Source organism: Macrobrachium rosenbergii, chromosome 12 (assembly GCF_040412425.1).
Source record: "Macrobrachium rosenbergii isolate ZJJX-2024 chromosome 12, ASM4041242v1, whole genome shotgun sequence".
Taxonomy (NCBI): domain Eukaryota; kingdom Metazoa; phylum Arthropoda; class Malacostraca; order Decapoda; family Palaemonidae; genus Macrobrachium; species Macrobrachium rosenbergii.
The window spans coordinates 82,366,489-82,380,697 of NC_089752.1; the positions used below are offsets into that span (position 1 = coordinate 82,366,489).

A 14,209-nucleotide genomic window follows, 5' to 3' on the forward strand; every position below is an offset into this window, starting at 1 on the left:
AATCAAAGTAAGAGTGGACATGGAGTCATGCCAGTGGAAATTAAAAATTTATAATCATATGGAACACTCAGTACCATCCCTGTGATCCTAAAAGGAACCTGGAAAACTAGGTGCTGAATTTTAGCTCCAGGATCATGTAGAAGAGTTTATATGAAACAGTGCACAATGAGAAAAGTGATGGACTCTGAATATGTGTATGCAACTGCAACCTCATTAATTATAAATACCACCCAGTCGAATAGGATCGTTGAGTAAAAAACATAATAATAATATGTTTTATTAAATCTGATTGCTGCTGCAATGCTGTTCAGTTTAAAATACTCCTTTTCTATTCTTCTGATGGTGTCCTCTTCCTTCTTGGAAGGTTGAAGATAAGTGTCCCACCCTCTCTGCTTCCGCTGCCATTTCTGGTTTTCTCTGATTTTGTTCTCCTATGAACATCTTCTGATAGTCCAGTTGAAGTGAGAGTCTGTGTTGGAATGGACTCCTTTTGTGTACGATGTCAGCTTTATTCTGGGTACTGGATTGTTGACTCGTGAGGGAAACCAATGAAAACGGCTGCCTGGTGTTCAGAATGGGGTCACAGTACCACATTTATGTCTGAGCTGGGCCTCTGATTGGCTGATTGTTTATGAGCCAATGAAAAATAAGGTAATTTTTTTTGGGCGTCAATGAAAAATAGGGTCAGTTTAGTGTTCTGAATGCTGGCCTCCCATTGGCTGATTTGCCTGAAAGGCCAGGGAAGCTCTGTTCAGGCAGCATTGGCAATGGGGCTTCTCTTATGGTCCTACCTGCAGGGGCATCTTCCCTGTAGAGGTGCCTGCCTTCAGAAGCTTCTTGTCTTCTGCAGGTGCTTTCTCTACTTGTGTTTTCCTTACTAATTCCTTTCTTTTGGGGTATCTTCTATTGGTGGTGCCGTGGTCCTGTGGGGCTTGTCTCAGCAGGTGCGCCCTGTGAGTTGCATTTGGGGTACATCTATTTGAGTGGGGAGCAGAAATGCTCCTGGCTGCATCCAGGAAGGATGCATGGCTGGAGTATCTGCAGGGCTTCCAGTATCCGATGTGCCTGGTATCACTGGTACAGTCTATGATCTGGCATGGCCGCTGGATGCTACAGTTTAGATTGTAGTTTCTCAGTCTGTTGAATGAGTTTCTTGTAGCAGCCTCCATAACCACAGCAGCTGGTCCAAAGTTCATTTATTCCTTTGAATTTTTAGTAATTTATACACCAAGGCAAATGTAGCCAGGGGTAATCTATGCCATATTTATACTGGCTACATATAATAGCTTTGTTAGAATTTTTTGGTAATTTTTGATGGGTTGGTTGGAGTTGGAGGGGCTTATGTTGGTAGGAGTGAAGGATTCGTTCAAAAGTCTGGCTGACTAACATGGTCATTGATTGGCTGGCAACAGGTCCCAGTGGAGTTCTGGGTCATAAGTCACACTGCCCGGAAGCAGCTTGCTGCTGAATTGTTATCCTTGAGGTGCCTGCTGTTCTGACAGTGATAGGAGAAGAAGGTTCCTCTCTGGTCTCCTGACACTGTCGGCAACAGTTTCAATTGGAGAATGATGAGGATTTGTGTGCAATCTTTTTATGATCTGCTGGTGTTGTAGAGGCCAGCAGCAAATTCACATACAGTGTCAGTATATACTGCCACTTCTTGTAGGCAAAGGTGATCCTTTGAGTCGAGTCATAAGCAGATGCACAGAATCAAGGCATCCTTTCAGGCAATAATATGTGGTTAACCATTCCTCTCCTCTTCATGAGATTGTTAACAGTGATGTAGCTGCTCTCTGTGGCAGTCTTCCACCTCTTGGTGTAGATCGGGAAGTCAATCTCTTTTTTGTTTGGTATCAGTGGGTTTTACACTGGTGCCGATGATATTTCTTCAGGGCTGCCTTGTTTTCTTATAGTGTCAGAAAGTTACGATAATCAATTTATTTATAATTCATGCTTAATGATGGGGGTTAGTACCAATACTTTATACTTAGTTAAATATTTTTGAAATATCGTTGTCTATGACACTTACCTTTACGATATATATATAGCTGTATTTTCCTCCGGAAGGGACCGATGAGAAATTCAAAACTTACGGCACACGTAGATGGCCAGGTGGTTATACTCATTCCGCCCGCTGGGAGGCGTGGTATCAGGAACCATTCCTATCATCCAGATTTTTCTTTCTGTCGCTGGTATTGTCAACACCTGTTGCCAATACCTCCGCCGTTGGATTCGTAAACTTTTCTTACTGGTACCTGATCGGGTTCTTTGGCATTTGGACTTTGCTTTGTGGACAGGGGCATACGCTTCTTTGGACTGTTTTGATTTGCTTCTAGCCTTTCCTTGAACGATACCTGATCTAGGCTCTGCTTGTTTCAGGTGTGTGTTGTTCAGGAGTGTGCGAGGCCATCAAAAGCTTCGGTAGACCTCACACAGTGGCGTAAGGAGATGTAGAGGGCATGTCTGTATGTTGGATGATCGCTGCAAGGAGTGGGGTGAATCGCTGCCTGATTCTGATTGGAAGGCGATGATTCTTACGCTCGCAAGCCAGAGCGTTGATCGTAGTAAGGAGGCCTTCCTCCAGGAGTGTGCCTGTAGGTGGGTCAGGCATTAATTTATCTCCCTGTTAACCCTACACGCTCCTTTCCCTGTAGAGTCGCTTTCTAACTTGTGATTGGCGCTCATGGAAGGTAAATGTTCTTTATGCAGATTTTGAACTCCATTCAGACTCTGGAGTCTGCTGTAGCAAACAAAATGCGTGGTGATCCCAGTGTTGTGGAGGGCGTGACCGCCAGGCAATGCCCCAGGCCCAGACCTGGGCCGAATCCCAGGACTTAGGGAATGGGGCATGTCGGTGTCGCAAGAGTGCTACGGGACCCCCCACCGACCTGGCGCCCCTCTCGCAGGCCTTGTTGACGCTCTCCCAGGTTGCCATGATCGTGGTCGCGCACGATCCTTAAGGATTGCTGGTCCGGTATGCCCTCTCCACTCCTAAGGGGTCACGCTCTCGTTGGGACTCTCGTCCTTCAAGAGGAGCCGTTGCTGAAGAGGACGCTCCTCTTCGTGCCTGGACTCTTCTTCCCGACTGGCCGCAGATTTGCCGGGCCGCAGAAGAGGGGACCAGGATTTGAGGAGGACGTTGCTGAACGTCCCAGCCGCATCAAGAAGAGAGCCTTGTCGCTTTCTTGGTAGAAAGGGAGGAGTGGACGCCTTTCCCCCTCTCTTCTTCTTTATAGAGCAGCTCCTTTCTCCTGAGAGGGCTTCTCTCCTTCAAGCGCCTTATCCCCAGATATGCAGCGGCAGTTAGCTTCTCGCTGCTAAGGAGAAGCAACTCGTGGCGCTGCAAGGATTTGAGCCGCTGCCAGTTACATTCAAGAGGCCCCTCTCCTTCTCTCTCTGCCTTGTCTCTCTCCCGGCGTGCTTCCTCGTAGTCACCTCACGTTCTGCGGATCATCAGCCTCGCCCCGCCGTGACTCGCTGGCTGATCAGGACGCCCTCTGCAGCCTCGGCCGTTGCTAGTAAGAGCTTGCGCCAAGACGCCTTCTGCCTCTCCTCCGCCGCCTCGCTTGACGCTCGGGCAGACGCCACCAGGACGCTTCTGCTTCCCGATCCCCGCATGATGCTTCCCAGGACTCTCGTCAAGAAGCTCGGCGGCTCGCCCGCCGGGACTCTCGCCAGGACGCCGCAGCTGTAAGACAGGACGCCAGGACGCCCGCCGTTTTCTCAAGCAGGACGCCGCCAGGGATCGCCATCAGACGCCGCCAGGACGCCACAGACGCTCCTCAGGGACGCCATCAGGACGCTTCTCGCAGGACGCTTCCTGTACGAGTTGTTCTGAATTTTCTGCTGCTCTTCCCATTTCAGAAGAGGTCCCGGCCGATGGACCCGTAAGGTCTTTGTTTTCAGCCCCGGAAGACTCTCCTGTCGCTTCCTGTCGAAGAGGCGGATTTGTCTCAGGGGAGCCGACTTCGCTGAACAAGAGCCCTCTTCGGTTTTCTCCCATTACAGATTTAAGCAGGCGCTAAGGAGCTTTTCCGATGTTTCTGGCTTCGCCCGCTTTCCCCTCCTTCGCAGAGTTAGCTTCTTCAAGGTGAGGAAATCAACTAAGCTCCACAATGAAGACTTCACTACAAGAAAAAGCTCAAGAGGGTCAATGCATGGATGCAAAGATAGGGTCTGATGAGTCTTCTCCTTCTCGCCTTCCCTCCCGCTCAGGGATTGTGCGGAAAGCTGGTATGTGGTAGAGAGACGTGGAGGAAATTGGCCTTAGAGTTCCTTCCTTCAAGGTGATTTTTATGAGCCCTGTGATGCGCTAAGGAGGTCTCTTTCAGCTAAGGTGTGTCTTGGACTCTTTCTGAACCACCACCATCTGAAAAGGCCTTCAAGCCGATGGAGGTTTTTAACTTTCTGACTGGTGCTTGGGGCCTTGGACTTAAGTGGACTGCAGTCCGACTCTATTTCTCTGGGGAGCTGTCCATGTACTGTCGGGCATGACAAGGGCCATTAGGATGCATGTGCTTGATGAACTGGCTTTATTTGCACAACCTTCTAAAGAAGAGGGCTTAGGCTGCACTCTCTGGGCTGCCAAGTCAGTTTTCTCCTGTTCAGAGGGCTGGAGTTGGCTTTTGCCCTCTTTCTAGCCATTCCTCTTCCCCAGCCGCTTGTCATGATTCGCCCAGCCTTAAGTGCTATGAGAAGGTTACTCAGGACTTTTGTTTCAATCTCCCTTCCAGGCGCCCTAGTGTCCTTCTACGCCTTTCTCGCAGCGAGGACCTCCCTCTCAAGAGACAGAAGTCTGTGAGACTTCCCCAGACCTTTTCATGAGGAAGAGGTCTCTCCAGAGGCGGAGCCCTTCTCCCAAAGGGGGCAAGAAGTGACTTTTCTCTCACCTCCAGACACCCAGTAGAGCTTGTGGGCTTCTCCTGTTTTTGAAGTTTCCAAGGTAAGAGGGGCGGATTCCTGGTCCTCAATGATCAAAAAGCAGATCCGCTCTCAAACCCCTGTCTCCCTACTCTCAGATCTGTCACGCTTCTTACACTGAAAGCAACAGATCCTTTTAGGATCTGCTAAAGATATGATTCAGAAGAGAGCAGGTTAGAGCGAGTCCTGATCTGGAGTCTCCAGGTTTTTTACAAACCGCCCCTTCCTGGTTCCAAACAGTCAGGTGGGAGACCAGTCCTGGGACGCCAGCAGACGAACAACTTTGTCGCTGGTGAGAAGTTCAGCCAAGACGTTTCAGTCGCAGTTATCACCTGACCAAGTAATTTGTATGACAGATGGTTTTCTCTCACCTTCAGGACTGTGATTTCGTGTCCCCATTCATCCTCAATCGAAAGTTTTTGAGGTCGTCCTGAAGGGAAAAGAGGTAACAATCTTTTGTTTCTCTGCTCGGGTTCAGCCAGCCTCATGGTTTTCACAGTCCTTGATGAGAACTGCTGTTCGGTGGCTTCATCTGCCGAGTAAGGATATCGCTTCATTCAGACGACTGGCTCATCAGAGCCACGCCTAAACAAAGGTGTTCGGAGGATCAGACCGACTTTGGAACTGGACGGTCCCTGGGACTTGCAATTTAGAGAAGTCTCATCTGATCCTCTCAGTCCATTCTTTATCTGGGGATTCGGATGATTCAGCGGGTTTTCGAGCCTTTCCATCCCAGGACCGTCAGCAGCACTGCTTAGTAAAAGTTTCGGCCTTCCTGGGGAAAGAAACATGCTCGGTGAGGGAATGGATGAGTCTGCTGGGGACCATTTCATCACTGGAGAAGTTTGTTTCTGGGGAGGTTGTATCTCAGACCTCAGTTCTTTCTTGCAGACAACTGGAAGAACAAGGAGGACGAGACGAGTTCTCAGGATCTCTCCGCGGCGACCATCTTCGGTGGGTGGCTCGATCCTGTAAAGTTGGCAGGGAGGGTTCTCTATCTTCAGTATTCCGACTCAGTGTTGTTTTCCCACGCCCATGCCGGGAAGGGGATAACACTGGGGAGGAAGGTCAGGCACCTGAAGGGGAACAGGTGTCCTGGCACATAAATCTCAAAGGAACTGAAAGCTATCTTCCTGGCCTTCAGTTCTTCCAGGACTGCAGGTCTGCATTCAAAGTCAACTCCGCTAAGACCACGGCCCCATGCACTCTCAAGAAATGCAACAGGAGGTACTTCATCTCTGCCCTGTTCCTGACTCATGAGATCCTGCTTAAAGTACATTCTCACCCAGGTGACGCTTCACCTGCTTTTGTTGCAGGGTCGAATGTTCGCGCTTCACCTTCTCAGCTCGACAACATCAGCTGCTGCCTACAGAATGGACCTGGAACGCAGCGGCCAGATCTTTGAAATCTTGCATCCCCTAGTGGACGCCGCGACTTCCGCGACCACAAGGCTGCCTTTACTGCTCTCCTGTTCTCGACCCGAGCCTCTTGCAATAGACGTTTTCTGGGACTGGAAAGGTCTTAGATCTGCACGCCTTCCCCATTCAAGATTCTGGGGAAGTCACAGAAAGTTTGTATCTCAGAAGGGACGGAATATTTTGACCTTCGCCTTTTTAAGTCTTCACAGAATGGTTCAGAGGCCGTGTCTCTCTTCGTAGTAGACTATCCGCAAAACGCTGAGAACAGATCTTTCAAACAACCCCACTGGAGAGGCACATTGGGAAACCTTCCGCCTGAAGTTCAACCGCATACAGACTATCGAGAAGTTGCTTCAGAGCGAGAGTGTTTTTCTAGACCAGTGGTTAAGGCTATCGCTAACGCCAGGAGAGCTCTTCCAGTGCAGTACCAGTCCAAGTGGATTATTTTCAGGAGGTGGTAAATTAAGGGAATTTCCTCCACTACTACCTCTTTCCCAGATAGCAGACTTCTTTATATCTGCTGGAGAAGGATTTGAACCTGGCAGTCCCAACATCAAAGGCTATAGGAGAGGTTGCTCAACGGTCTTCAGGCATAGAGGCCTGGAACTTATCGTGGACAATAAAGACTCGCGATCTCTTAGGTCTTTGAGACGCCTGCTGCAGCCCTCCCCTTGTTACTTCATGGAATTTAGATATAGTTCTAAAATTCCTGATGCTTCAAGAGGTTTGGAACCTTTAAATTCTAAGCTTCCTTCAGAGATGTAACAAAGAAAAGCTTGTTTTCCTAACTGCTCTGGCGACGGAAGTAAGAGAGTTAGTGGAACTGCTTTTCCAGCGCAAGATTATAGGTTTCAGAGGCCCTGATGCTGCCTGTTCTCTCTGAGCCCTATTTTTCTTGCTAAGAATGAGAACCCGCTCTACCCCCTTTGGCCGCAGGTCCTTCAAATTAAGGGCTTGGACGGGACATCACTGGACAAGAAACCTGAGAGAGAAACTCTAGTGTCCTGTCAGGTCTAAAATTTTATTTGCAGAGGACCCAGAATTGTGAGGTCCTTCTAGCAACTTCTGTGCTCCGTTAAGAGGCCTGGAGTTACCCTCCGAAAATGCCCTACGCTTTTCTTTCACGTGGCACCACTACAGACGCCCATCCAGTGTGCTAGACTAAGACTTGAGAACTGAAGGTTAAGGCTCACTATGAGAGCCATTGCTCTCAGGCCTCCAGAAAACCAGTCTCTCAATGACATCTCTGGGTGCTGACTTTTGCGCAAGCAATTGGTCTGGCTTCTCAATATCTCACAGAAGTGGAAGACGCCCTATGAGTAGAATTGCTGTGCCAGCTAGCCTTACGCTTTCTAAAGTGAAATACGTATCTTGCAGCTCAGAAAGCTACTCTATCCTCTCTCCTTAGCTTCTTGTTTTGGTGTGTTTAATATTTTTTGTGTTGTTTTTATGGTCGTTGGGTCTCCACCAGCGGTGGTCGCCCCAGTCCCAGTTTGCGTTAATCTTTTAACGTAACCAGGCTTGGTCAGGTGGTTAGCTAGTTTGTCACATTCCTCATAGTAAGGTCATATGGTCTAGTCACACGGTCTCGCCTCTGCTGACAGATCATCTAGACTCACCAGCTCTATAGGTCTTCTACCTCGCTGGAGTTTTCAGTAAAGCAGAAGCAGGCTTGGTGACAGTAATCACGAAGATTTGCAAATGCCACAGGTAAGGAACTGGAAGGCCAATCGCTACATAGTTTTGTTGTTTCCTAAACTTATTCGTCTCTTCCACTTCCAATGGTGGGATTCAGCTATATATATATCTGTCAGGTAAGTGTCATGGAATAAAATGATATTTTTGAGTGATAAAATAAAGCTGCCCGTATAATTACCTGGCAGATATATATAATCATAGCACCACCTCCTCCTCAGAGACAGTAGCTCTAGTTTCAGAAAACTGAATAGAAAATGGAATGATCTTCGATAATCATTTCCTCCAGCGCGGGAATAAAATGAACTACCCGGCCCCATTCATGCAGCCGTAAGTTTTTGAATTTCTGCCTGGTCCTTCGAGCATCACAGCCATATATATATATCTGCCAGGTAAGTAAGGAACAAACTTTATTTTATCAAAATATCATATTTTAATTCTCACAAGGATTGGCGTAGCAACAACGGCATAACTGTAAAGCGATTGTATGATACGCTGGGCTGATGAGTTGGAATAGTACACACATTAATTCAATGAGCTGACCTCACTTGCCTCGTTGTGTCGGAAGTTAAAATAGGTCAGTGTTCGTTTGCAATTTTTGTGCGTTTGTAAATACAGGTAGTGCACGAGTGGCGATAATTGATCTTACGATAATTCGAGTTTACGATGGAGTTAGCAATTAATACCGGTATGACAATATTTAGAAAATATTTTTAAAAATTTCGAGCGGGCACAAGCAACAGCGTACACTACAATTGCCGAGAGAGAATCAGGCAGCAAGAAAAGACCAACTTCTTTTTCTCCATCTCTTTATTCCATCTAGTTAAAAGGTAAGGGAATAATAAAAGCATTGTTAGTAACCTTATACTCTTGCGAAAATCGACAGCCATAAACAACGAACGAGACTCTGTTGTTTTGCTAATAACCGAATCGGATAACAACTGTTTTGCTTGTATTTCAACCATCGTGCGGTTAAACAATTATCGAGTTATGTTAAAAATGACGTTAAGTACTGATATGTTTTTACACTACCCTTATCCGCTTTGGAGAAAAGATCGGCAAGGAAATATACTGCTGCAGAAAAATTAAGCTGCAAGTTGTAGCTGACGCTGAGAAAAGAATGTTCAAGCTGCTAATGACTATAAATTATCGTACATTGGCAACATGGATGAAACTTCGACCGCAGAAATAAAATTGGAAAGTATTTTAATCAAAACTACTGGACATGAAAGAACACATATTACTGCTGTTTTCACGCCGATAAAAGATACATACGAAAAAGCTCGTGGTATGATGATGAAATCAGAGAAAATAGCGAACGGAATCTTGATTTTTTTTTACACAAAACAAAGGGCCAGCCGCCAACGCGTCATCTACTAACGAAAAAAATGGCTAAAATAATTTCATAACGAAGAGACATATTTAAGTTATATTTCGACATAAAAACACTTCGTATAACGAAAAATACGTATGTCCCTTATAAATAAAGTATCTAGAGATTCATTTACGCTAACTAGAAGCAAGAAATGCCCTCTTAACCGAGTTAAATGCATCGAAATAAAGACCGCGTGATCGATTCTGAAACCAAAACATTTAATCACTATGATCGGAATTTATAATGCAAAAGCAGTATAAGAATATTTACGATTGGATACAGTGTAGTAAAGCATAACTTTTTAAAAGATCCATGGAAAAGATGCACATTCGTTATTTTGATGTTTGTATAATACAAGCGGTGTTATGTGAAAATAGAATACAGTATAATGTATGATATACGAAAGTGCAGGCTAGGCCTTGTTTGTTATTCAATTTCTCTTTATACTGACTTATCATGTCAGTCTGCATTGAACCTGCAGAATTAGCTGACACTAATAATTACTATACCATATATGTATAAAGTATACTGTGTAGTGTAGGCTAGGCTACCATATATGTATAGATGGTACTGATTAGCCTAGTGTAGGCTAGGCCATATTCGAGTTACGATTTTTTCAACAAACGATGGGTTTTTTGGAACCTAACCCCATTGTAAGTAGGGGAATACCTGTACTGTATTTGGTGTTTATGTAACTCCTGTAGAAGAGTCTGATGGTCCTCCCACTCTCACGGGGGCCATGGTTCTCCTGACGATACCACACGATACCACATATCAACTGCATATCTTGTCACCCTCGCAACCTGACTGTAAGAATACAGGCAGTCCCCTGTTTATGACGGGGGTTCCGTTTTTATGCCACGTCGTAAACCGAAAATCGTCATAAACTGAAAAATCGTTGAAAATCATAAAAAATCCTAAGAAAACCTTACATTTTAATGCTTTGGGTGTATTGAAAATGTTGTAAACTGCATTTTTATTGAGTTTTTCATCAAAAACACCCCCCAAATTTTTATTATTCTGCTGTTTTGGAGCCATATTTCTTCCGTCAGACTGGCATACAAAGCGTCGTAACCCCAGAACATGCATCGTAAACCGGGAAATAATTTCTGATGAATATATTTGAAAAGCATCGTAACCTCAGAGTGTCATAAGCCGGACCCATCATAAACCGGGGACTGCCTTATCCGGTATCCACCAGGGTTTGGGTGATGTGTTCGAGTTGTTTGGAGGTGGTATTCCAAGAACAGTGTGAGAAGGCATAATGAATGTAGGCTTTCATGACCGAGGATTTTAATTTTTCGGGGCATTCACTGTTGTCATTGAGGCAGAGTCCGATGTCGGTAGGCTTAGGGTCGACCTGTGTGCGAAAGCCTTGATTAGTGCTGGCACCACGGATGTCGTGAAAAAGGAATGGGGCCATCCACACTTCTTTCACACATGAAGCGGAGAACCAATTCCTCTTCAAAGGTGTGCCTGAGTGTCTCCAGTTCATTTTCATTGATGACATTGATGAAGGTGTCATTGATGTACCAGACATATATAGCTTGTCTGTGGATCCTACTGGATACACTGTGCTCGACAACTCCCCATATAAAAGTTGACAAACAACACACCAATAAGAGAACCCGTGGCTACTGTGACCATCTGCTTCTACGTTTTCCCTCATTGATCAATCAATGGGGCCTCCTTAGTGCAGATCTCAAGCAAGGGCCATAGGGATGCCTTTCACCAGTGTGCCCGTAGATGAAATGAATCAGATGATCCTTGAAGGGGTCTGCAGAGATGACCCTACCCCAACGTTGAACATTCTGTAGGCATCCATACAGCTCCTGCTTGAGGTCTGCACTAAGAAGGCCCCATTCATTGATCAATAAGGGCAAATGTGGAAGCAGATCTACGGAATAGCCGTGGGTTCTCCTCTTGGTGTTCTGTTCGCCAACTTTTATGTAGGGGTTGTTGAGCAGTGTGTCTTCAATAGGATCCCCAGACCAGCTGCATACTTACGGTACGTCAGTGACACCATCAATGACATCTTTGTCAATGTCACTGCCAAAGATGAACTGGAGACACACAGACACACCTTTGAAGAGGAATTGGTTCTCCTCTTCGAGTGTGAGAGAAGTGTGGATGGCACCATTACCTTTTTTGGACATCTGTGTCGCCAGCACTGCTCAAGGCTTTCACATGCATGTCCACCATAAGCCCACCAAAATTGGGCTCTGCCTTATTGTAGTAAATACCCAGAAAAATTTAAATCCTCATGAACGCCTATGTTTGTCATCTCCTCACACACTGCTGTTCTTGGAATACACTTCCGTTGAGTTCGAACACAATATGGAAACCCTAGAGGATAACAGATATTCTTGCCTGCCAGGGTGTTGAGAAATGCCATTGACAGGTTGTATTGTCAGGAGAACCATGCCCCCCACAAGAGTAAGAGGACCATTACACTCTTCTACAGGGACTACATGAACTCCAAGTGTAAGAAAGACGAGGCAGCCCTGAAGAACATTATTGGCACCTGTGTAAAACCACTGATGCAGACAAAAAAGACAACCTTACAATATACTACAAGGATCAAAATACTGCCCAGTACCTCATGAGGAGGAGCCCCGTCACTAGCGATAATCCCATGAATAGGAGAGGAGTGTCCTCAGAATGGATGCTGCCATTTGTACGTTGGTATGACTATGATTTGATTCTTCAAGAGGGCTGTTCACCTACACGAAGGGGCAGTATACCTACGCTACATGAGGGAACACTGCAGTGCCCCCTAATGCCAGCAGATTGTATGGAGCGTGAAAATCCTAGATGGTGACAACGACCATCGTCACCCCTGATGTAAGGAGGCCCTCGCCATCCTCTGATGGAAACTATTGTGGAACGTAACCCAGGAAACTCTTCTTCTCCTTATCATTACCAGATGAACAGTAAGGCACACCCTTGGAATAACAATTCAGTTGCCTGCTACTTCAGGCAGCATGTCCTATGATCAGAACTGGGACCTGCTGCTAGCCAATCAGCACATATGTTGGTTAGCCAGACTCTCCCTGATGAGCCATAACATTTCCAGCCAATAGGATGGGGCGCCCACCCTCCCTCCTCCAGTACTTTGACAACCAATCAAAAATTGCCCACTTGTGTATATAAATATGGCATAGTTGTACACTTGGGTTTATTAGCCTTTTGAAAAACGGTAGAAAGCTCTACCAAAACATCAAGGAATAAATGAACTTTGGATAGCTGCCGTGTGATTTACCTGCAGTTACACAGAAACTCATTTGAAAGATTGAGAAACCACAATACTGTACAAACTCAACTGCCTCCAAATGGCCATACTGTTCAATGAAGTTTGTTTGAGAGTCCTTTTCTAAAATAATGATAATAATAATAATAATAATAATAATAATAATAATAATAATAATAATAATAATAATAATAATAATAATAATAATATAATAATAATAATAATAATAATACAGTAAATGAAGTGCAGAACATAAAAAGGTCCATATCTAAGGGTGACATGTAAGAGCTACAAGATTCTCATGCTTCCACACAGGTACTTAGGGCTTTATCAGAGGATGAGATAAAGGAACTGCAAATCTCTCTGTATTCCCATGATGAATAAAAAATGTACTTCACTACCAAAGAAGAATGAGCAATTACAAATGAACAAAGTTTCTTATGGAAATGTATGTTACAGGTTAATTAACATTTAACAAAAGCTGAGAACAGAAACGGAGAAACAGTGGTAGTTACTACAGTATAATAAAGCTGGCAAGAGCAGTTACATAAAACCAACTGCTTACACTAGAATTGAAGTTGCCTAAAAAGCACTAAGGGAAGCTTGGGAAATTTGTAGCAATACTAAGTGCCCATACTGATCAGTGATAAATAGTTGATACAAAATATTGAAGTAAAAAAGACTAAATTTAATTTTTAAAGAATCACATAACAATTACTGAAGAAAACCAGGGATTTGTAAAACTCAGTTAACTAGAAATCCCCAATAATCAAGAATGATAAAACTTAATTACAAACAACAACATAATGGCAGCAATAAATCACCAGCCTTGAATGCAAAACATTGGAATTATATGTCTACTTGAAGCAAAGCTGCTCAGAGGAAGTAGTGGGATGCCATACAATATGGTTTATATGGGCAAACACAAAATGTGTTGGAAAAGTACATAAATTTCAAAGTATACAAATTGGTCTACTTTGGTAAAGGGTATATATATGATTATCAGACTATGTAAAATCTCGAAGCATCCATCTAAACAAGAAATTGTGTAATGTAGAGTCATTTATTTTCAATAAGAATGTTATTATTGTTTAATAAAACATTTCTTGGATATTTACAGAGACTTCAGAATCGGGTCTATGAAGAGCAACAGTGTTTTATGAGGTTTGCATATCAAGTGGCAAGATTACAGTTGAAATCATATAATGATGTTCCTGATGTCATTAATAGCTATGTTAGTGACTATGTGAAAGTAAGTACAGTAATAGTTTTTATTTATCTTGTTTACTAACTTAGAAATGTTTTACTTCATATTTTCTCATTTTATATTTTTGTTATGCTATCTATTCCTTCAATAAACCAAAGGTTCAAGAGTAATATTGAATATTTAACTAGTAGATTACAAGTTGTTGTTGTTGATTGGCACTATAGAATTTTAGTAACATACCAGTGCATCTTCCAAATAAGAATTGCAGGACAGGGAGACCAAGGGTCTTGATCTCCAACAAAGAGTCAGTAAAAACCACTGAGTATTCCAGGAGGGGAATGTTA

At 44.4% G+C, this 14,209-nt stretch overlaps 1 protein-coding gene across 2 annotated transcripts in view; it reads left to right on the top strand.

Moving 5' to 3' along the window:
* LOC136843740 (uncharacterized) overlaps positions 1-14,209 on the top strand; it is a 474,729-nt gene that overhangs the window by 189,610 nt on the left and 270,910 nt on the right. Inside the window, exon 5 of one of the 2 annotated variants that reach the window (XM_067112392.1) lies at positions 13,779-14,052. In XM_067112392.1, coding sequence (XP_066968493.1) covers positions 13,779-13,949 — 171 coding nt within the window. In that variant the 3' untranslated portion in view covers positions 13,950-14,052. The remainder of the gene's footprint in view (positions 1-13,778; positions 14,053-14,209) is intronic. The other variant, XM_067112393.1, reaches the window with a different exon arrangement.